This window comes from Orcinus orca, chromosome 1 (assembly GCF_937001465.1).
Source record: "Orcinus orca chromosome 1, mOrcOrc1.1, whole genome shotgun sequence".
Classification (NCBI taxonomy): Eukaryota; Metazoa; Chordata; class Mammalia; order Artiodactyla; family Delphinidae; genus Orcinus; species Orcinus orca.
Window position 1 is genome coordinate 162,131,872 of NC_064559.1, and position 24,398 is coordinate 162,156,269.

A 24,398-nucleotide genomic window follows, 5' to 3' on the forward strand; every position below is an offset into this window, starting at 1 on the left:
CGAGCCCTGGTGTGGGAAGATCCCACATGCTGTGGAGCAACTAGGCCCGTGAGCCACAACTACTGAGCCTGCGCATCTGGAGTCTGTGCTCCACAACAAGACAGGCTGCGACAGTGAGAGGCCCGCGCACCGTGATGAAGAGTGGCCCCCGCTTGCCGCAACTAGAGAAAGCCCACGCACAGAAACGAAGACCCAATATAGCCAAAAATAAATAAATAAATAAAATTTAAAAAAACAAACAAAAAAACATGCTGGATTGTCTATATTAATATTAGACAAAATAGTGTTTAAGGAAAATTGTTATAAAAGGCTATTACATAGTGATGAAAGCATAATACATCAAGAAGATATATTAAGTATAGACACATAAACAGAGCACCAAAATATATGAAGCAAAAACTAACAAAGGGATGAACAGTAACAGTAGGACATATTTTATATATATATATATATATATATATATATATATATATATATATATATACACCCCACTTTCAATAATGGATAGAACAACTACACAGAAATCAGCAAGAAAACAGAAGACTTGAATAACATTATAAGCCAACTGGATCTAAGAGACATATATAGAACACACCACCCAACGGCAGCAGAATACACTTTTTTCTCAAGCGCATATGGAACATTCTCCAGGAAAGATCATATGTTAGGCCACAAAATAAATTTCAATACATTTAAAAAGACTGAAACCATACAAAACATTTTTTCTGACCACCATGAAATAAAATGAGAAATCACTATAAAAGTCCAGAAGAAAACATAGAAGAAATGCTCATGACATTGGGTTTGGCAATGATTCTTGCATAACACACCAAAAAGCACAAGCAACAAAAGCAAAATTACATATGTAATTACACTAAAAATCTGCACAGTGAAGGAAACAATCAACAGAATGAACAGACAAACTAAGAGTGGGAAAAAATATTTTAAAACCATATATCTTATAAAAGATTAATATCCAAAGTATATAAGGTACTCCTACAACTCAACAGCCAAAACAAAAACAAAAACAAAAAAAAGATTAAAAAATGGGCAAAGAACTTGAATTAACACTTCTCTAAAGACATACAAGTGGCCAATAGGTATATGAAAAGATGCTCAGCATCACTAATCACCAGGGAAATGCAAATCAAAACCACAATTAGATATCACTCACACCTGCTAAGATAGTTATTATATATCTATTTAAAAGGTAACAAGTGTTGGTGAGGATGTGGAGAAATTGGAAACCTTGTACACTCTTGGTAGATGTAAAATGTAAAAGGGTGAAGCCTCTATGGAAAACAGTATGGGGTTTCTTCAAACAATTAAAATTAGACTTACCATATGATCCAGCAATCCTACTTTGAGGTATATATCCAAAAGAATTGGAATCAGGATCTCTACAAGATATATGCATTCCCATGTTCATTGCAGCATTACTGACAATAACCAACATATAGAAACAACCTAAATATCCATTAACAGATGAACGAATAAATAAAATGTGGTATATACATACAATGGAATATTGTTTAGCCTTAAAAAAGAAGGAAATTCTGCCATATGTGACAACATGGATAAACCTGCAGGACACTATGCTAAGTGAAGTAACCCAGTCATGGAAGAATAAATGCTGCCTGATTTCACCTATATGAGGTATCTAAAACTGTCAATCTCATAGAAACAGAGAATAGAATGGTGGTTGCCAGGGGCTGGAGGGGGGGAAAATGGGGTGGCACTGTTCAACAGGTATAAAGTTTCAGTTATGTCACATGAAAAACTTCTAGAGATCTGCTGTACAACACTCTGCCTATAGTTAACCTATAATAATACTGTATTGTACACTTAAAGTTTGTTAACAGAGTAGATCTCATGTTTAGTGTTCTTCAACACACACACACAAAAACCTTTTTAAAGACAGAAGAAAGAAAGAAAGAAAGAAAGAAAGAAAGAAAGAAAGAAAGAAAGAAAGAAAGAAAGAAAGAAAGAAAGAAAGAAAGAAAGAAAAAGAAAAGAAAGAAAAGAAAGAAGGGAGGGAAGGAAGGAAGGAAGGGAGGAAGGGAGGAAGGGAGGAAGGAAGGAAGGAAAGAAGAAATGGGAGGAAAGAAGAGAGGGAAGGAGGCAGGGAGGAAGATAAACAGGAAAACTGCCAAATTCACAAATATGTGGAAATTAAACAACACACTCTCAACCAATGGGTCAAAAAAGAAATCACAAGAAATTAGAAGATACTGTGAGATGAATGAAAAAGAAAATACAACACACCAAAACTTATGGGATGCAGTTAAAGCAGTTCTTGGAGAGAAATTTATAGTTCTAAAATGTCTACATTAAAAAAAGAGGAAAACCTTATATCAATAATCTAAACTTCCTAAGAAACTAGCAAAGAAAAATCCAAACTAGCAAACTAAATCCAAAGCAAGTGGAAGGAAAGAAATAACGAAGATTTGAGTAGAGATAAATGAAACAGAAAATAGAAAAATGGTAGGATAAATGAAATAAAAGCTGGTTCTTTGAAAAGATACAAAATTACCAAACCTTTAGATCTACTAATCAAGAAAAAAGATTCAAGTCACTAAAATAAAAAATGAAATGAAGATTTACTGTTGACCTTATAGAAATAAAAATGGTTATAAGAGAACGCCGTAAACATTTGTGTATCAACAAATTAGATAATCTAGATGAAATGAACAATTACTCAAAACACACAAACTACCAAAACTGAATCAAGAAGAAATAGAAAATCTGAATAGACCTAATTATTTTGATCAATAATCAAAAGCCTCCAAAAAAGAACAACTCAGGACTGCATGGCTTCACTGGTAGAGTCTACCAAGTGTTTCAAGAAATAACACCAATCCTTCTCAAACTCTTCCAAAAAACAGAAGAGGAGGAAACACTTCCTAACTCATTCTATGAGGTCAGCATTACTCTGATATCAAAACCAAAAAAGACATTACAAGAAAAGAAAACTATAGGCCAATATCCCTTTTGAATATAGATGCAAAAATCTCATCAAAATATCATCAAAACAAATCCAAGAGCATATTAAAAGGATTATACCCCATAACAAAGTGTGATTTTTATCCCAGGAATGCAAGGGTGGTTTAACATATGAAAAGCAATCAGTATATTACATCATATTAATAGAAAAAAAAGAAAAAAACCCTCACAGTCATTTCAATTCATGCAGAAAAGGCGTTTGACAAAGTTAAAAATTCAACAATCTTTCATGATAAAATTATTCAGAAAACTAGGAGTAAAAGGCAACTTCCTCAACATGATAAAAGCCATGTGTGAAAACCCCACTCAGTGTGAAAGAATGAAAGCTTTCCCCCCAAGATCAGAAAAGATGAGAATGTCCGCTTTTGTCACTTCTATTCAATGTGATACTGGAAGCTCTAGCCAGGGCAACAAGTCCAGAAAAAGAAAGAAAAGGCCTCCAAATTGAAAAGGAACAGGCAAAACTATCTGTATTCACAGATGATATGAATATACATACAATCTACATATGTGTATACATACACATACACATATATATACATATATACATACACATATATATATACATATATATGTATATATATACACATATATATATACACATATATATACATATATATGTGTATATATATATCTCACAGAGCTAATAAAGGAATTCAGAAAAGTTGCAGGAAACAAGACCAACATATAAAAATCTTATCGTAGTATTTCTATACACCAGCAATGAACAATCTGAAAAGAACAGAACAATTCCATTTAAAATCAAAATGAATAAAATAGTAATAAATTTAACTAAGGAGGAGTAAGACTCGTACACAGAAGACAACAAAACATTGTTCAAAGAAATTAAAGAAGACCTAAATAAATGGAAAGGCATTCCATGTTCATAGATTGGAAGACTTAATATTGTTAAGAGACAATACTCCTCAAATTGATCTACATATTCAATGCAATCTCTATCAAAATTCTAACTGCCTTTGTGAAGAATGGACAAGCTGATTACATCCCTTGCATGTAGTTGCAAGGGATACCAAATATCCAAAATCTTGAAAAAGAACAAAATTCTTCATACTTCTCTATTTCAAAACTTACTACAAAGCTACAGTAATCAAAACACTGTGGTGCTGGCATGAGGACACACATATAGACCAACGGAATATAATTCAGAATCCAGAAATAAACCCAGACATCTATAAGGTACCAAGAATATTCAATTGGGGAAAGAATAGTCTTTTCAACAAATGGTACTGGGACAACTGGATATCCACACACAAAAGAAGGAATTTGGATATCTACCTCAATCATACACAAAAATTAATTCAAAATGAATCAAAAGACCTAAATGTAAGAGCTAAAACTCTACAACTCTTGGAAGGAAACACAGGTGTAAATCTTCATGACCTTGGATTAGGCAATGGTTTCTTAAACATGATATCAAAATCATAGGCAACAAAAGAAAAAAAAATAGATAACCTAGTCTTTATAAAAATTTAAAAGAGCACTTTTGTTCATCAAAGGACACTGTCATTTAAATAAAAACAACTACAGAATGGGAGAAAATATTTGCATATCATCTATCTGTTAAGAGACTTGTCTGCAGAATATATAAATAACTTACAATGTAACAACAAGAAGATCAAACAATCCAATTTAAAAATGGGCCAAGGATCTGAATAGACTTTTTTCCAAAGAAGGTATTTTAATGGTCAATAAGCACATATAAAGATGCTCAAAATCATCAGTCACTTGGGAAATACAAATGAAAACCACAATGAGAAACCACTTCACCCCCACTGGGATGGCTACAAGCAAAACCAAACCAAACCAAACCAAACCAAACAAACAAACAAACAAAATAACAAGTGTCTGTGAGGTGTGAAGAAATTAAAACACCTATACATTGCTGGTAATAATGTAAAATGGTGCATCCACAATGGAAATGCAGCTTGGTAGTTCCTCAAAAAGTTAAATATTGAGTTAGCATAAGACCCAGCAATTCCATTTATAGATACGTACCCAAAAAAATTTAAAACAGATGTTTAAATGAAAACTTGTATGTGAATGTTCATAGCAACACTATTCACAACAGCCAAAAGGTAGTAACAACTCAGTGTCCACCAACTGACAAACGGATAAACAAAATGTGGTATTTGTGTATCATAAATGTTATTCAGCCATAAAAAGGAATGAAGTACTGATTCATGTTACTATTTAGATGAACCTTGAAAATGCTTTGCTAAGTGAAAGAAGCCAGACACAAAGGCCACATATTCTATGACTGTATTTATATGAAATGTCCAGAACAGACAAATCCATGGGAACAGAAAGATTAGTGGTTGCCAGGTGCTGGAGGGGAAGGGGAAGGCCCAGTGACTGCTCAATGGGCACAGCCTTTCTTTGTAGGTTAATGAAGATACTGTAGGATTAGATAGCGGTAATGCTTGTAAAACATTGTGAATTTATAAACACCACTGAACTGGACAGTTTAAAATGATGAAAAGGATGAATTTTATGTTATGTGAATTTTACCTCAATTGAAACAATACTGGAGAAGAGAGAAAGCACTTAATGATTCTTATTTTATGCCCAGCCTTATCTTAGGCTTTTTCCATCTGTTTTCTTGTCAATACAAGTGGACCATAAATTCATTTGTCCATAAGTAAGTCATGACCTAAATGAAGAGAATTTCCCAGCTGGAATTAAAACTTTAGAATTTGTTCTGATTCTACCTCCTCTGTGAAGCATTCCCTTAACTCTCCTAAGACAAAAAAAAAATGCCTACATATTACGGAACACTTCTCTACCTTCTTCCAGCTTCTGACATTTGCACACGTTATGCCTTGGCTTTATTTTTACATGTGTTTTCTTTTACCATATAACATGTTTGTTACCTGGTTTCTGAGCTCCTCAAGATCAGGACGGGTCCTTTGTGTTTACAGTTCTGTGCTCAGCACATAGTACATGCTCAATGAAGGTTTTTCACGGGCCAGCTGGAGTCACATATTTGGTTCCTGTAAATATACTACATTAATGGCTCCTAAAATAGCCATGCCTGCTTGACTTGCCTGTGCAACACTCAGCATCCATTTCCCAGAAAGAAACTAGGTCACATCTGGGACGCATGAACAGTTTTAAGAAAAGTTCTGTCTAAAACTCAAAAACCCTTCAGTGTATATCAAATATTATCAAGCTGATGATGCCAAAAAACTGTAAGGGATTAAAACTTCATTTCATTATTACATTTTTGGTCTTTGCTCTTTTACTTCATTTAATAAGTTTTATAGCAACAGAACGACTTGCACATGTTGGAAATCAAAACAGGATGAAAATGGCGAAAAGAAAAGCAAAACATTTCACTTTATGCTTCTTTTTCTTTGTTTGTGAGTTCTCCCCTGCACTGTGGTTATTTTGTACCAGGTCTGTCTTTCTGGTTATGGGAACGACTTGTGCACATAAGATCTAAGACATCTCTGCCTTCCTGTAAAAATGTGTGTCAACAGAGAAAAAAATAGATTTCTATCAATAAAGAGGATCTGAGGATGTGAGCCTCTCCTGACCGCAGTAACAGGTAGGATGCTTCAGTAGGGAAGCACTTGGGATTACCTGCCTTTGGTGGTTTCTAGGGACAACAGCAGAATTTGCTGGGTGCCCACAAACCTTTGGTTGTCCCTGTGCCAGAACATAGTTCACGTGTTCTTGTTACTTTCTCTTTTGTTTGTGATTCTTAAAGTATCTTTATTTTGTGAAAAGGAGGCAAAATACTTCCTTTCTGATAGCACATCCTTGGAAAATCGTAAATCGTTCTAAAATGGAATGGCACAAAAGCACAGTAGGCATTCCATTAATTATATTATGCCCACTCACCTCCACTCTTCCCCCAGGTACCTAAAATGGCACAAAGAAAATTCACATTCTCGCTCTCTGCTGCACCATTTCCCTCTGAACTTTTTTGAAACCTAGAACAGATTTTACACCTTCATAAATGTCAGCATTTTGTTGCTGTTGCTCAGGCTAAACCGGCCGATTAATCCTGATTCTTTCTCTTTCTTCTGTTGACATTCCATATTGGAGAAAGGAGGTCATCTGATGGAAAGGATCTGAGTCCTGTGTCTCAAATTCTGGTGAAATCTGTTCTCCCTTATCCTGTCTCAGACCCCTTACTTCAGATTTATCAGCATTTATTGAATATCTGTTATAAATAGTGACTGGTTCTCTGCTTGGCTGTAGTAGGGGCTCAAAAATCGACTCTATTCCCATCTCCCTCCCATTTGTTATAAATATTCATTGTCTTAGTCAGGGCCATGGCCAGAAACAGAAAACATGTTCACATTGGATTCTGATGAGAATTAAATGCAGAGACCGTTTACAGAAGTATGAATGGAGTTGGGGAAACCAAAAAGTGATCCTGAGGCACCCAGAGATAGCAACGTCAAGTAGCTGTTACTCTTTAGGCCTAAAGAAGCAAGGGGAGGCCACAGTATCATGGAGCTTGGTGAGAGCTGGTGCTCTGAAAGGCTGCTGCCCATAAGGGCTCCAGTCATAAAGGGACCAGATAGCATTAGACTCTCGGCACTGAAGAGGTGGGGAGAGGTTACTCCTTGTTGGCTGAACTGAACAGGAAGCCAGAGGGCAAAGGGAGCCTGGCTGATGCAGTCTGCAGGGCAGAGAAGTGAAGGGCATGGATCTAGGTGACCAAATGGAAAATAAAGAGCATGCTCACTTCATAATTTAACTTCAGAGCAATTCATGAAGCAGCATTATTATCCAGATTTTACAAATGATGACACTGAGGCAGTCAAGTTTAAATAACTTGCTGAAGGTCACATGGCTACTAGGTGGCAGCCTTTGGATTTAAATTCACGTCTTCTAGTTCCACATCTATTCTTTTATACCAGAATGTCTGTCTTACAGTTTACATTACATGACCAACCTTATATTTCTGACAATGTGAATCTTGTCAATGATTATGACTTCCATATTTAATTTGGCTGTTAGGAAATTCAGTCAAATGTTAAGCCCCCATTGCTAAGTGTGCAGGATTTGCATTTCTCAGTGGCCTTAACTTACTGTTTTGGTCTTACTTTCCTTTTGCCCTGATTTTTAAAATCTTTTTATATTACAGATATTCTCTTCCATGTCTTTTTTGAAGAGGTGAAGGATAAACAAATGAATAAATGAGTAGCTAGTATCTGTGTAACCTTTGGCCTGTGCTTGATCAGTCTTTCTCCTAATACAGACTACCACTGTATAGGGACCCCTAACCCTCACCTCCACCTTCAAACACACACATCCATGATCTCTGCTTCAGAGTTGGTTTTATCATCACAGCCTTTTTCAACAAACTACCCCCAGCAGCCACTACCCATCAATTAATATTGGCAGGGGAGTTGAAACCTATTTGCTATGCCTGGTTTAATATGACCAGTAAATTGACCGATAAATCTACAGGGTCTATAATATGGAAATGCCCTATGGAGAGAGTAGCTTCTTTTTTAAAAAATTTAATTTAATTAAGTTATTTATACAGCATGGAGAGAGTAGCTTTTATGCTTAATCACAGACATCCTGAGAGCTTTTACTTAAGCTCATTGTATGTGATGCCCATCATTATAGTCTGACTGCTTCCCATACTTTAGTAAAAGGCAAGATGAGCAATATGGGAGTGCACTCCCTCTACAAATAATTAATTTTTCGTCTTCAGACTCAAATGTGTGGCATTATTCCAAGATATCTCAATGGGTATTTTTTAAAGTTGCTTGCTATTGGTTTTTATCATTCTAGATAAAGGCCTATTTGGCCTTATTAATAGAGTTAGCTCTGCTAAAGCTGCCGGGTCACAGTAACATTATCTCACATCCTGAAGCAGCACGACTGCACCATTCAGAAGACAGTGGAATTTGTTTAAGCAGTTTGAGACTTGGATTTCATTCAAGACCATTTAGTGGTTCCCAAAGGACCATTATTAAGAAGACTTGCCCATAAGTTCGTAATGGCCCTGGAATCAAAATATTACAGATAATAGCAGTTTCTTAGAGTTCTATATGTATTGGTATATTATAATGTGTTTTCAGGTATATCATTTCATAACCTCCAAACAAAGCTTTAACAAGTTGCATAGTAATGCACATATCTGTCTGTAGGTATATAAATATATAAACACAATGAGTTTGAATCTGTGGAGGATCTACCCAAACTTGCTGATTGCCATCATTAATATGTTCTTTAATCAAATTGTTCACCTTCTGCTCTGCTGTGTGAAACTCAGGTTCACTGGCCTGTGAGCTTTGATCATAAGGAATGATTATTCTTTTACTCCACTGACAGCCTGAGCACTTTCTCTTTCTCCCCCAAGTCCACAGATTGACACAGATGTGGCTATTTCTGATTCAGATACAGTCTGTTCTTTGATATATTTGAAACTAAAACTAAGAAAGTATTCAGGATTCTGACCCCTTCCAATGTAGAATCTTCCTGGAAGTTCTTCTTTTCCATGTTCTTACTACTCCTCTATTTGTTTCAAAGATGAACAATGAACACATTGATGATGTTTTCACATTTAAAAAATTACTGTCTCATATATCACCTCATTATTTTTCCATATCATCCTGTATAGTGGATATCATGGTTCATACTTTACCAGTGGAGATACTAATGCTCTGGCATTCAGAGCTACACTAGCTCTGGGAGGGTCAGCTGATCCAGTGATGCCATAGTCATTAGTGTTCATCATTTATTGCTGATTTTAAAATATCTGCTGTTCATTTGTGTGTGTACAACACAATACCAGACATTAGGAGTGATACACAGATATACAGAACAAATCGGAACATGTCCTCCAAGCCCCAAGGTGTCATACTTCTTTCTTCCTCCAAGTCTTTCCAAGTACTGTTTTTTCCGCCTAACTCTTCTTGACTCCTCCTCATTTCTCTAAACTTCATGAGCAGGGTAGCAGGTCTGTATCCACTGCTGTATCCCTGTCACTAGTGCTCTGTACATGGTAAATGGTCCATCGGTATTTGATGACTGATTTTTGAACTCGGCATATCAATTTGTCTCTTGCTGTCCCTGCAGGAATTTCAGTTCCTTGTTGCCCCGTTGTAACTACAGTTCATATTTCTCTTGCCCTTGGAGTCCTAATGCCATCTCTGCACTCTGAAATAAACTCCTGAAAAAATAGGTGATACAGATGGTCTCAAAAGTCTTTTTTCTGTGACAATTTGTCTCGAAACTTGACCTGGGCCCACTGTCAGTCCAAAATAGAAAGAGTTGATCAGGGACAACACTGAGAACTAAGCATAAAGCCTGTTAAAATTCACCAGTTTAATAAAAAATTAATCAGTTTCTGACTTTTGTACTAGAAATAGAATCATAAATTATATCCTTTGCAAATCCAGATTCTCAGCTATATTAATTGTTAACACTCAGCATATAATATCTATGACAAAGTTACAATAAAATTATTGCTTCCAGAGTGAGTAGAACATAAATTTAAAAGATTTAACAGGAGGAAATATCCTAACTCCATTATAATGTTCCAATGTTGTTTCACAGACATAAGAAATATTGTGTACATATTTAACTCTATGAAACTTTGTCATCATCATCATCATCTTCTGTTCAAACATCTCTGCATTTCTGGCATGAGCACTGGGGCTGAAGCATAGTGTGTACCTAGCAAATGTTTTTGAATTGAATGAATACACTTACTATGACTGATCCTTGACAAGAACTTTATGGTGTACAAAGTGAACAGTTGTCCAGACATTATTCCATTGGAACCTCATAACAGCCTAGTGGGTTGGATAGAGGGATGACTACCAACTCTATCTTAAAAATAAGAAAAGAACAACTCAGAGGGATTAATTGATTCATCTAAGTTCACATACAGCTAGTATGTGATAGAGCTGTCATTCAAATCCAAGTCTTGTAATTCCAAGTCCTGACACTTTTCTGACTTGACTTTCAAACTTAAGTTTATATATGGTATGAGGACTGAGAATTCCTTAACAAGTCAAGTGGCACTCAGTATATCTGTAAAATATCAAAATAAAATTTTTCTAATTTTTTAAATTAGAGAGTCATTAATCTAAATAAACACAGACACCATTAAAACAAATTTAGAACCTGCAAATAATTGAACACATTGTCTTAGGACTAAAATGAGAGGAAACCACGGGTATGTGGAATAAAAACAATCATGCTGTTAGTGAAATGTCAGTATCTCTTAGTCTGAAGGAGTGAGTAATTATCACAAGAGGAAAGGAAAAATAAACCGTAATTAAGCAATGATTGTAATAGTGTTCCTCTGGGGATAATTGTTTGTCTTTATTGCATTCCAGCAACACTACTCTATAGATGATATAGAACCTACTATTTTCATTTTAATAGTTACATTTCATCCATGTATTTTTAAATCTATGATTTTAATAAACAAATTGTTTTCTTAGGGTATTTTAAGTTTAGTAACGCTTTAGTTTTTATGTAAGGCACTATGAACATTTTTAAACAACCAGTGCCTCATTATTTAACAAAAACAACAGACCATTGTTAATTCATTTGGCCCAACAATGAATAAACATCAATAACTCTGCAGTAATTAGAGCTGCTCAGAGAGACAGAGCAACTCAGGAGCTCCACATTTTACTGAAATCCTCAGGCTGAGGCTGGTAGGGGTGCCAAAGAGAAAATTCCAGCATCCAGTTGTAGGATGGGCTTCTTATTTCTTTGTTAATTTTTAAAATAAATTGCAACTGTCCTCATTTCAAGAAAGGTCTTCAATTTATTTACAACAAAAGTACAGGTATAATAAAATAAACAATCCGAAGTCACTAAAAACAACCAATCAGTAAAAGAGGAAAGGAGAAAAAATTTATCAGGAATTCACAGGAAAATACAACTGAGTGTGTATCATATGTAGTCATGAACTTCTTAGCAACTGAGGAAAAGAAGGAAACATTATTCTTACTATTTAGCAGAGCCTGGAGTTCTGTGAGGCTTTGGATTCAAATCTGTTCTTAGAAAAGGCTTTACATAAATAATGTAAATGAGAGCACACTTTACAACAAAAGTATACACGTATCCCTCACATGAGTACATTTTATAGATCTGGCCTTGGTGAAATCCAAAACAAACTGGAAAGATAAGACTGTGGTGTGGACCAGAGTGATATGGCTTCCTGGGGATGGGCGCCAGCGGAGAAAAGCTAATAGGTGGGACAGGAGAGCTGAGGCAGTTGGGGAGGTTCCCACTTCACATAACCCTACATTTCTATGTGAAGTAGGACGTACCCCCTCCCCTATTTAACACCTTTCAGTGGCAACCCATTGCTTTCATGATAAAAGGAGATTCTTACCATGGCCTTCAAGGCCCTACATGATCCCGCCTCTGCCCATTTGCAGTCGCATTTCCCTTGGATAACTCTGCTCTCACCATGATGGATCCCTTTCAATTCTTCAAATGCATTGAGCTCGTCCTACTAAAGTGCTTCTTCAGAGGCTGCTCCTTCTGCCTGAAATGCTCTCTCCTTGCCCTTTAGCCTGGCTAATTCCTGCTCATTTAAAAGATTTTGGCTTAAGTATTCCTGCTACAAAGAAGACCACACTGACCACTGCCTCGCCCCATTTGTATTAAATCACATCTATAATTCTTTTACACAGAATGTGGCATTTTTCTTCATAGCTAATTTATTTAACAACCTATTTGGACTTTTATTTACTTAAATTCTTCTTATATGTATATACATGGGGTAGGATACATACATACGTATATTTTCTAGGACCGAGACAGCCTAGAAGCACATCTAGCATCCAGATCTTGGTTTCTAACATCATTCTCCAATAAAAGGAGCTAGGGCTCCCTGGAGAAATGACTGATTCTAGGGGCAGAGAGAATGCAAGATGAGCCTAGAGCATCTCGCAGTGACAGAAAACAAGGAAGTGCTTTAAAAAACGGTGATATGGGGCTTCCCTGGTGGCGCAGTGGTTGGGAGTCCGCCTGCCGATGCAGGGGACGCGGGTTCGTGTCCCGGTCCGGCAGGATCCCACGTGCCACGGAGCGGCTGGGCCCGTGAGCCATGGCCGCTGAGCCTGAGCGTCCGGGGCCTGTACTCCTTAACAGGAGAGGCCACAAAAGTGAGAGGCCCGCGTGCCGAAAAAAAAAAATGGTGATATGTGAAAAGCACATGGCAGTCAACCTGAAAGAGCCCCCAATGGCCAAAGCTGGAACAGTTTGAGCAACAAAATAAATAATGATAGTATTGGATTATAACCTAAAGAATAAAACAAACATCTATGAATCCATAATGATATACATGATAGAATAAATAAATAAATAATTGGAGGAGAAGAGACAAATGTTTCTTACAGAAGAATTACAAATAATAAGAGCAGTTGCTCCCCCTTCCAGAAGGTAGAGCTTAATTCCTCTCCCCTGGAGTGTAGGCTAGGCTGAGTCAACTCCCTTCTAACTAATAGAATATGAAAGCAGTTACTGTAAAAGTAGTAATTTTACAGTAAAGAAATATGACAAACACCACTTCACTAAATGATTAAGGTTAACATCACCAGTGATAAGTCATGTTTATAGCATGTATCCTTGATGCAATGTGATAAGAAGCACACTCCACCTTTGGATTATTCATCCAAAAAATCCATAACTCCAGTTGATTGTGAGAAAACATCAGACAAACCCAAATTACCTAACTGGTAATTTTCAACAGTGTCAAGGTCATAAAAAACAAAGGAAGTCTGAGAAGCTGGCACAGTTTGGAGGAGTGTAGCGATACATGCTGACTAAATGCAATGTGGTGTCCTGCATGGAATCCTGGGACAAAAACATTAGTGGAAAACCTGGTAAAGTCTGTGGTTCAGTTAGGAGTATCGTACCAACGTTAATGCTTAGTGATAAATATGCTTTGGTTGTGTTACACATTAACACTAGGGGAGACGCAGGAAGCACATATAGGAACTCTCTATACTGTTTGCAATTGTTCTGTAAAACTAAAATTATTTCAAAATGAGAAGTTAAAAATATCTTCTCCCACTGAACTCTGTTAGCAGGAATCATCCTGTAGTGATCACTACTATATGTCCATTCCTAGAACAGGGCTGTATGCTGGATAAGACTTTGTTTCTAGAGCCCGGCTGTACATTTAATTCCTGTCTTGGCCACTTATGAGCTGTGTTATGAGCAAGTTTCTTAAGTATTCCAGTCTCAGTGTTCTCATCTATAAAGAGGAAGATAAGGTGGTTGCGAGAACGGCAGGGCTTACTATGTATAAAACACAAACAACAGTGCAAGGTTAGTTATCATTGACATAACTCTCATTCAATGTATCATTGTTGAATGACAGAAAGAATGACACAAGGTTTTTGCTAAGAAAGAGTCACAATTCTATTAAAGTCATAAAGAGAGAGTGTTTGGAGAAAAGGTTCGGGGCACAGAGTAGTATGAATGAAATGGGGGTTCCATGAGGCACAGCGGGTAGGTTGGCAGTAAAGATGGCAGAAGTATAAATTGTGGAGAGTGAAGCAAGGAGCAGTACTGGAAGTATGTCTGAGGGCCTTGTATCAATATTTTGATTAATAGTGAAGAGCGATTAGCCTCTCTGGGGCATGCTGCCTAGCCTCTCTGGGGCATACCGCACTCTGCTCTGTATTTGCAGAGGGCTGACCCCTGAAGTATACATTTCTCAGCCTCCCACTTCTGATGGTTTCCAGCTGAATATGGCCAAATGGGAGGCAACAGTGAGACACTGGAGGGTGGGAGATTGGAGTCCCTGGCTGGGGCAATGACTCCAGCAGCAGCTACATCTCCATGAACAGTCCTGCCATGGTCTCAGCTTTTGCCCAGAGGCCAGTGGTACCACCTCTTTCTCTGTCCCTGTAACCTAGGGTCTTAATGGCCTCCTTCTGTCAATGACTCTTGGGTTGCCTCCCTGTCCTCATTTTGGCTCTCAGTTCCTCCGTTACCCGTGTAACTTTACCAGTTTTGGAATCGCTACTATGAATGCTCAGGTGGTTTCTACTTCCTGATTAGATTCTGACAAAAACAAAGGTCATGATGAAATTCCCTGTTTTCCAGACCGACTGAAACTCTGGGGCAAGGTTTCCCATTGCTACACTGGTTGTTTTCCTAAGTATCTATTATAGTCAATGTGCTGTGAACCATCCTGGGCTTTAGGTATCGTGATGTTTAGAAGAAGGAGGTGTTGCGGAGAGCCTGTTTAGGATTACTGAAGCACCACTGCTTTCCAGACAGTCCCAGACAGATAGGAAACATCTGATGGGAGGAGGAAGTTTCAGAATCACAGTGACACAACAGCCAGCCCCAATGATAGATCCATCAGGGGTTATACAGGCCAAAGAGCTCCCCTGCTCAGAAGTATGCCACAGTGGGACTTCTCTGGTGGCGCAGTGGTTAAGAATCCACCTGCCAATGCAGGAGACATGGGTACGAGCCCTGGTCCGGGAAGATCCCACATGCTGTGGAACAACTAAGCCTGTGAGCCACAACTACTGAGCCTGCGCTCTAGAGCCTGTGAGCCACAAGTACTGAGCCCGCACACCCAGAGCCCATGGTCCACAACAGGAGAAGCCACTGCAATGAGAAGCCTGTGCACCTTAACAAAGGGTAGCCCCTTCTTGCCGCGACTAGGGAAAGCCCGCTCGCAGCAACGAAGACCCAACACAGCCAAAAATAAATTAATTAAAAAATAATAATAATTTTTTAAAAAAGAAGTATGCCAGAGTATTGGAGCCAGAGCAGGGGCATCCATACCATTCCAGGTCCTTTAAATAAACCTGGCTTAGTCATGCTGGGACTTCATACAAAAAGATGCTACTATCACCAGCACTGTGTCTCCAGCATTCATTTAGACTGCCTCTCACGTGAGTTCTTGCTCTCTTCTTCCTCATTTGGGCTCCATTTCTCACACTTATTCCTCACCTCACCCTTGGGAATAACAACCTGGCTTGGCCGGCTGTCCTACTTTGACCTTGGTTACCCTTCCAGAAGGTCATTCTGGCATTTGTCTCCCAGCTCCTCACAGCCCCACCACAGTGATGGAAGATTCTCCTTCCACACCCCCACTTAGGACATTATCAGGATCTTCCTTTTATTTTGGTTTACCCTTAAAAATAGGAAACCAAATGAAAGACAGCATGCGAGAGTTGATGATGAGATTGGCAGCAACAAGTCAGGCTAGAATAAAGGGAAGAGAGATAGAGGCAAGAAGTTAGCTAGGAAGTTTTTAGATGTAGTTAGAACCTAGACTCTCAGAGTGGAAGAGGTGAAGATGTATGGGAAATCCAAGAGATTTCTTTAAAGGAAGATAATAATAGTAATAATATTTAATTATAAAGACACAGAGTATCTAATCTCTTCCTTTTAGCCTTAGTCAGATGGTTCCATAAACATCCTTGCCTGTCTGAGAGACAGCAGCAGTGACAAGTAGTGTTGTCAGGGTGAGTGGGCTTTTGCTTCTCCACAATTTCCACTGGTTTTCCCCTTTAATTCCTTGATCTTGGGCAGCTGACATTTTCTCATTCTTATGGAAAGGGCTTTGCAAAAGCAGTTTTGTGAAGTCTGGTAGCTCCTACTTTCCACCAAATTGAGTGCCCAGAGCAATTCCTATATAGAAATTCTCAGTTCTCTACAGAAAGAGGTAGTTTATTGCTATCAAAGATTGATCACGGCACTTAAAATCTATACTTTATTTTAAAACAACACCATTAGGCAGTGATTCTAAACAACCACGTGCACTCCCATTCAAACCAGGCTCATACATGCCTTCTTTCCCTCTCCTGTAAAGGTGAGCCCGGCAGTGTTCACTTCCCCAGAGGTGGCTCTTTGATGAAAAATAATGAAAATGTTTGTCACCACAGGCTGATACTGAGAAGTTACCTACTCAGCCTAGACAGCAGCCTATTTTTAGCTAAGAATCCAGGAAGAAAATGTATCTGAAGTGTGATATTGTGAAGAGTATGGGTTTTGTATGCATTCAGAGTTAGTTTGAGTCCTTGGTTTCACGATTTACTGGCTCTGTGACTATTGGTAATTTATTTAACTTCCCTGTGCTTCAGTTCACTTACCATTTATTATTTTCCTATCACAAAAATCAGGATAGTAATATGCCCCTTATAGTGCTATTTAAAGGATTAAATGAGTATTACTATCTGACCTGGCATGTCTGGCATTTAGTGGCTTGTTATTGCTGGTGATGGTGTTTTTAAGTGTATTTCCTGAAGGATCGTCTCTCTTATTCTCTCCCAGAGAAAAAGTGAAGTTACCGCTATAGTTAGATGGCAATGGTTCTTAATGCCAGCTGCATTTTAGAATTACTTGGCAGAGATTTTCAAATATACCAATGCCAGGCCACATCTCAGAACAATTCAGTCAGAATCTCTGGAGGTGGAACCCAAACAGGTTCTTCTAATATGCAATTGGGAGTGCGAATCACTAGGTTAGAGGAACCATAGATCTGAAGTTGGATGGTGTGATGGTTAATTTCGTGTGTCAACTTGGCAGGGCCATGGGGTATCCAAATATTCGGTTAAACATTAGTTCTGTGTGTGTCTGTGAGGGTGTTTCTGGATGAGATTAGCACTTGAATCTGTAGAATAAGTAGAGCAGATTGCCCTCCCTAACGTGGGTGCGCATCATACAATCTTCTGAGGGCCTGAATAGAACCGAAAGGTGGAGGGAGAATTCTCTCTGCCTAACTGCTTAAGGTGGGACACTGTCTTCTGCCCTTGGACTTGGATTTATATCATCGGCTCTTCCTGAGCTTTTGGACTCGGAACTTATATACCACTGGACTTCCTGGGTCTCCAGCTTACAGACAGCAGATCGTGGGATATCCTAGACTCCATAATTTTGTGAGCCAATTCCTTATAACAAGTATCTATCTATCTATCTACACACACCAACACACACATACACACAGATATATATATATATATATATATATATATATATATATATCTGTGTGTATACATATATACACACTGTTGGTTCTGTTTCTCTGGAGAAGTCTAATACAGATGATGCTCTTATGATCCTTTGTGCTCTCCAGATTTGAGAAGACTACCTGTTATTCTTCCTCTTTTATGAGGAACATGGACCTTCATTTCCCTAAAAGAGATAGTTTCAGTTTAATATCACCCTGTATTTCAGGTCCAGGGTGGAAGGATTTGACTCAATCTACTTGCAAAAGTATGATTTGATGAGCAGTATGTTGCAGAGTTATCCAGTGGATAAATATAAATTAAGTCATGTTCATATTTAGGGACCACTCATGGAGGCTTATATATTGGTATACACCTATTAATCCATTATAGTTGTTTCTTTTTTTGATGCAACAATTGCCCTGTTTTGGCCAGTGGAAACTCTTCGAATTTATCCAGTGTAAGATACTATCATTATTAGCTATTTTTATTGGTACATAAACTATAATATATTTGAAAGTGAGAGCTGTGATTAAAGTGTAGTATGAGAAACAATAATTTTTAGAACACTGAATTAAGTACAAATGCAAAAGGTTGTGAGGAGAGGAAAATGATAAGGAAAGGTTTAAAAGGGTAACACATTGTTATCTCATTCTACATTTACAGTCATAAAGGTGGTTTTTTTTTAACCACTTCCTCACCAACTCAATCACCTTTAGAATAAAGTCAACATTGTACTTACTTCCTGTAGATTTCATAAGCTCCCAGAAGTTTCCTGGCAAGACCCTGTATTAAAAGGAGCAGGTGATATCAAGGTCAAGTATATGTTTCTGATATAAATAGCAGGAAGTCTATAAAGTGTTTCTTTTAGGAAAAGTAGGTTTGAAACATATGCTTGAATATACAGAAGCACAATACGTTCTCCAGCACAATATAACACCTGTGTAGAACAGCTAAGCCATATGTTTCAGAAATTATACTTTAAAAATTACTAGTAGATGTCAAAAAGGAAAATGCACATTTGTAAAAAAAAAAGTTTGTTATTAACATAACTCAACTGTATGGTTTCTTCAAATCTTTCTTAACTGTGACAAGTATTTTTAAAATCTTCTAGGATATGCCAAAACTTCTTCTAAAATCATTAACGTATAATAAACCAAAAGTCTTAGAAACCTATTGTCAAAAGGATGATATTAAAATTTCTATACAATATTGGAATTTAAATCAGCTCAATTTTAATGCAACTCATGAAATTTAGTATTAGAAACTCAATGTGTCACAAAATAGCTAATGTTAGATATATTTCCCATTGGTATCTTCTTGGTCTCAAGGAAAGAGCTTTCTGCCCTTTTTAGCCGAAGATCTAACACTATGTTAAGGTTGTCCATGTTGTAGGTATGTACGTGTGTTTAGGGTTAGGGTGTGCACAGGAAGGGGAGATAAGAGTGAGAAGTCCTCAGGCTGCTGTGTGTGACTAGAGAGGTTCCTACCTGGAATATATAATAGAGGGGAGGAAGACTTAAAGTTAGAATAAATAGAAATACTAAATTTAAAAAGATCACCAAGAAATGCAGGATTGGATTTTCAGCTAGTATTTGACACTAGCTATCCCAATGGCTTGATCTATGGTGCTTCAAGAGCTACAATTTAATTTAACTGAAAGGGCAATTTAATTGAATTGAAAGATTTATTATAATGTGTTTCTAAATAAAAATCTTCTTTAAGCCTATTTTTAATGACTAGTTTAGACCTTGATAATTAATAATATTCATTTGTAAGACAATATTTGATATAGTAAAGTAGTGAATATAGGAAATTGATACAGTAATGTAGTAAATAGCATTTTGTTTCTATAATTAGGTGAAGCAACCAAATTGCACTTAGTAACCATTAATTTGCTGAATAAACCTTATTCACAGATAACGTGAAAGAAACATTCATATGACTCAGGCCAAAACATTACGGATTCTTGGTCCATGGGGTTCAAATTACTATAGTGGTTCTATAGTGCAATAAAATGCTCGATACAAAATGGAATAAGTCTGGAAGATGTCTCACAACTTATCTCTCTAGGAGATTCACAATGGTATTCACAATACCATATTCACAATACCACATACCATATTTAGACTATTCTAAGATATCCTATAATAACAAAAGCCTGTTTAACTCAGCGTTTCCCAAACTTAGTTGGCCCTGGCTCACTTTTCCCAGGAAAACCTATTATTCTGGCAAACCCTGTAGATCAAACCCTGTTGGCTGCCTACACAACAGCTCTTCCCTCCTCCCTTTTTCTAACAGAACAATGATTTCATTGGAACGGCAATATGCCCAGTCCCAGTGCATCTTGAGTTCTCTAAGCCAGTCTTAAGAATCCCTAGGGGTAGATCTGTGATGCAGAACCTGGCCAACGAGACCTAAGGAGAAGTCTGCTGGGAGGCGCTTCCTTGATCAAAAACGGTGGCATTGCGAGAAGGTCCTGGATGCTGTTATGTGAAAAATGAGATGCCTCTAAAAGTGACAGCATCTTGGCAATCAGGAAGTAACAAACCTAAGGTCAAAAGCCAGCTGGCTGAGGTGGGAGGAACAGAAGGATAAAATGGGCTTGGATCTTCGATGGAATTGTTGAATCCACACGCCAACTTGATGACTGCCTGTCTCCATATTTCTTAATAAGGAAAAAAAAATCTTATATAAGCTACTCTCGGGTTATTATCACTTGCAGCTCAGCACCATCCCAAGTGACAAACGTTCTCTCGGGAAACCCTGGAGTAGAATAAGAGGGTGTCCTGATGATTTCCTGGGAGATTGAGCACTCAACACACACTAGTGGGAAAAGGAAGCAAGAAGCGTTGTTCAGGGCTGGGACCAAGGGCACTAATTTAACAAGACTGAGCCTGATGTTCAGATCATGGCAAACCTGGCTTCATATGGGTCAGGGTGGTGCTAATAGTTTGAGGTATACCAATTGTGAGGTACATCAGTAAGGGTAGAAAAGATTATGCTGAGGGAAGAAACAACCTTAAAACTTATGTCTCACTCAAGCTGCATGTTCATTGTGGGTTGGTTGGGGGCTCTGCTCTGACTCATCTTTACTCTGGAGCCCAGGAGGAGGGAGAACCCTTTTCTGGAACAGTGCTGGCTGTCGTATGGGAGAAAAGAAAGTTCTGGGGATTCTCACTTGACAAAGACTTGGTCCATAAATCACACCCATCATTTCTCACAGATCATTAAACAGAACTGGTTACAAGATTCCACTCAACCATAAGAGATCAGGAACGGCAAGCCCTCGGAGAACATCTTCACTGGCTATCACTCATGTCAGCGGAGCTGGCATCGCAATAGAAGTTTCTTGCCAGAAAGCATGCTTGAGGCCTTTGGATTCTCTCTGGGAGGTCTGTATGGGCAAAAGCAAGACCTGGGTTGGTGGCTGGAGAATTACAGGGAGCTGCATTTGGCCCTGGGGCAGAGAGCTCATAAGTGCTAGATAATGTATCAGGGTTCTATCAAACTGCTTAAAATCCAAGCAGGACTCTGGCCCCAGGAGAGAAACTGGAGGGCCAGATGCTTACCTCTAGTTTCTGTTTGCTGAGTTCAGGTAGATAAGCCTTCCATATGGTTTAATTTGAGAGGGATTTCTGGGGCCAGGTGGGATGGGAGAGACGATTTATAAGTCAGAGTAGCAGGAAGGTGAATTTAACTTATGGTTGAAGGAGAGCCAAGGTTCTACCCAGGGAGACAGTTTCAAAAGTCAAATTTGAAGGGATTAGTGAGGCCAGAAATAAGAGAATAAGTAAACAAAGCTCAGGAGGATTACATGCGGAATGCAATAAAATGGGAGGCATGGACTTTGACAAATGGCTTAGGAATAACGCAGTGAACCATGTGAGTGGACTCAACATTTCTTTCTTTGTGCCTAGCATAAGAAGAATTGAGCAATTTCAAGGGGTCATGCCAGACTGGATAAACATGTTTGTCCCTTGGGGAGAAGCCTGTGATTTAGTGAGGTTCCCAGTGCCTAGGGCCTAATGGTAGAAAGACGAATTCCAGACTCACTGGCTGGGGAAGAGCTGCAGCTGGTTGGAATTGGGTGTACACAGCCTGCCTCAGCCTGGCTTATCTTCGGGATGGAGCAGAGCTGAATCTTCGGGTGAAAGACCTTCAGTACCTGAGCTTAGCAGAGCTGAGAAAGGCAGGGCTGGATGTTTCATCACTTACAGATGAGCCTTTCCAGACAGGCCTGCATTACTGACATCCTTAGACCTCTTGTAGAACCTATCAACCGTGGTGTGCATTGGGCATCTAGTATGACATTTCTGGGCTTGTTAAATCTGTTTCTATGTGTGTCCCCTTTCTCTGCAATCTGCAGCTGGCCCCTTTACACACTGACGGGAACTATTCCAGCACTCTTGACATAGTAAGGGACCAGTACTGGTTGGTTGTTATGGATAGAACACAGAACTTTCACCTATAGAAAATGAATATAAAGTCATCCAACGTTACTGGAAACAACGCTTCTAGATGCTTCTAGAAACAACGCATTTACTTTATAATGTAAAAATGGATGGGATGAGGAGAAAAACTGGTGTTCGTTGCAGTTCTATTTTATATCAGGCACTGGGCCAGGCACTTCAAAACATCATCCCATTTACTTCTCACATCAGCCGTGAGGCAGATTTTCATTTCTTTTACCTTATAGATAAGGAACGGAGACTCACAGGTTACTAGCTTGCATGAGTTCATACACTGTGTGGGTTAGTAAGCAGTGAAGCTGTGATCCGAAGGCAGGACTCAGTGACGCCGTGGCTCAAGCCTTTATCACTTCACCACTCTGCTGCCAATAGAAATAACGCAGTACTTTGATCAACCAATGAGCATCAGAAGGGGCCTCCTAGATATTCATACATCTTCTAAAGAGGGGGACCACAGAGGAGAGAGCAATTAGCTAACTAATGAATCATCCTCTGTTGCACAAATAAGCTAATTGAATTTACTTAGGAAGAAGCATTGGAGTGATCCTGCCTCTGTGATCCAGCTACCCAATCTTGGGCGAGTAACTTAAGCTCTTGGAGACGTGGTTTTTATAAAATGAGATCCCTCCCTTTGTCAGGTCTCCCCTCACCAATCTATTATGAGGAGCAGCTGAGATTACATGCATGCAGTCAACGTGGATACTGCAAAGAAATATTCAAATGGAAGGCATCATTATTGACTTTGCCTAAATACCAGACAATAATAAGTAAAATATTTTCCACCTCCAGTGTATTAAAATTGTAGAATAGGGAGCCAGGCTCACCCTAGATTTTAATAAGGAAACACTTCTAATCAAGACTTCAGGTATGACTTAAGCAAATAAAATTAGGTCTTTAGAAGCATTTATTCTAATATGTAATTTTAAATGATTTTCTGCGCAGAATAGAGATTGACCGTAAGATTAATGGGTGAGCTAATAATAAATTGGAAAACCTTAATTTATTAGCAGTGGTCTTTGTTTTTATTTAAGTTACTTTTGTTTTATAAATTTTATATAATTGTCAAATATTTAGAAGTACTGGGAGAAACATCCTTTTTAAAAATGTACTGCTTTTTAAGTTCTCTCTGTGGAAACTAGAAAAGGAAGAAAAAGATTTTTATGTTCAAGACTTCCTCCTATTACTGTCAATAACAGTTAAGTGCATTTATGGAGACATGAGACAGCACAAAGATTCTTCTGTAATTCATCAGAAGGCCCATCTTAAGTATAATTACATTACACAGCTCTGCTTGGTCATTAGTTTTTGTTTAGTGACAATGTCCTTCATTTTAAATCCTTTGATGGTAATTATTTGTAACTACACCCTTGAATTCTGAAAGCATGTGTACTGCAGTCCTGGTGAACAATGGGTATTTCTGGACTACGATGCAATTGGTTTCCCATAAAAGATCATACAGGGAATGGTCTGTAACAACACTGAAAATTTTTTTTTTTTTTTTTTTTGCGGTACGCGGGCCTCTCACTGTTGTGGCCTCTCCCGTTGCGGAGCACAGGCTCCGGACACGCAGGCTCAGCGGCCATGGCTCACAGGCCCAGCAGCTCCGTGGCATGTGGGATCCTCCCGGACCGGGGCACGAACCCATGTCCCCTGCATCGGCAGGCGGACTCTCAACCACTGTGCCACCAGGGAAGCCCAATACTGAAAATTTGCAAAAGGTTTCTGAGCTTGAAGTACAACCCAAAATGAGGTGTGTGGTGTTGTGTGTGTGTGTGTGTGTGCACACACACATGCGCAATAAAAAACTAAAGGCAAGTCGTTAGGTATAAGGCATGATTTTCTTAACCATTAATGACCATGTCACATTTTAAAGTTTTCAATGTTGCTTAAATTAAGGTTTGCTAACACATATCTTAGATTGTTTGATCTGCAAGTGAGACATTTTTGAGATATTTTTAGTTCTACCTGCCTTCTTTGT

At 38.4% G+C, this 24,398-nt stretch overlaps 1 protein-coding gene across 7 annotated transcripts in view; it reads right to left on the bottom strand.

The window, feature by feature from the left end:
• Nucleotides 1-24,398, bottom strand: part of FGGY (FGGY carbohydrate kinase domain containing) — a 450,202-nt gene that overhangs the window by 8,294 nt on the left and 417,510 nt on the right. For 2 of the 7 annotated variants that reach the window (XR_004485339.2, XM_049697009.1), the window contains exon 16: nt 18,691-18,734. Coding sequence is in view for 6 of the 7 variants with exons in the window: in XM_049697009.1 (XP_049552966.1) it covers nt 18,691-18,734 (44 nt within the window). In the remaining variant the exon portion in view is untranslated. Of the gene's footprint in view, nt 1-9,722; nt 10,247-14,040; nt 14,228-18,690; nt 18,735-24,398 lie in introns of those variants that run through there. The other 5 variants (XM_033435388.2, XM_033435395.2, XM_049697024.1 and 2 more) reach the window with 5 other exon arrangements.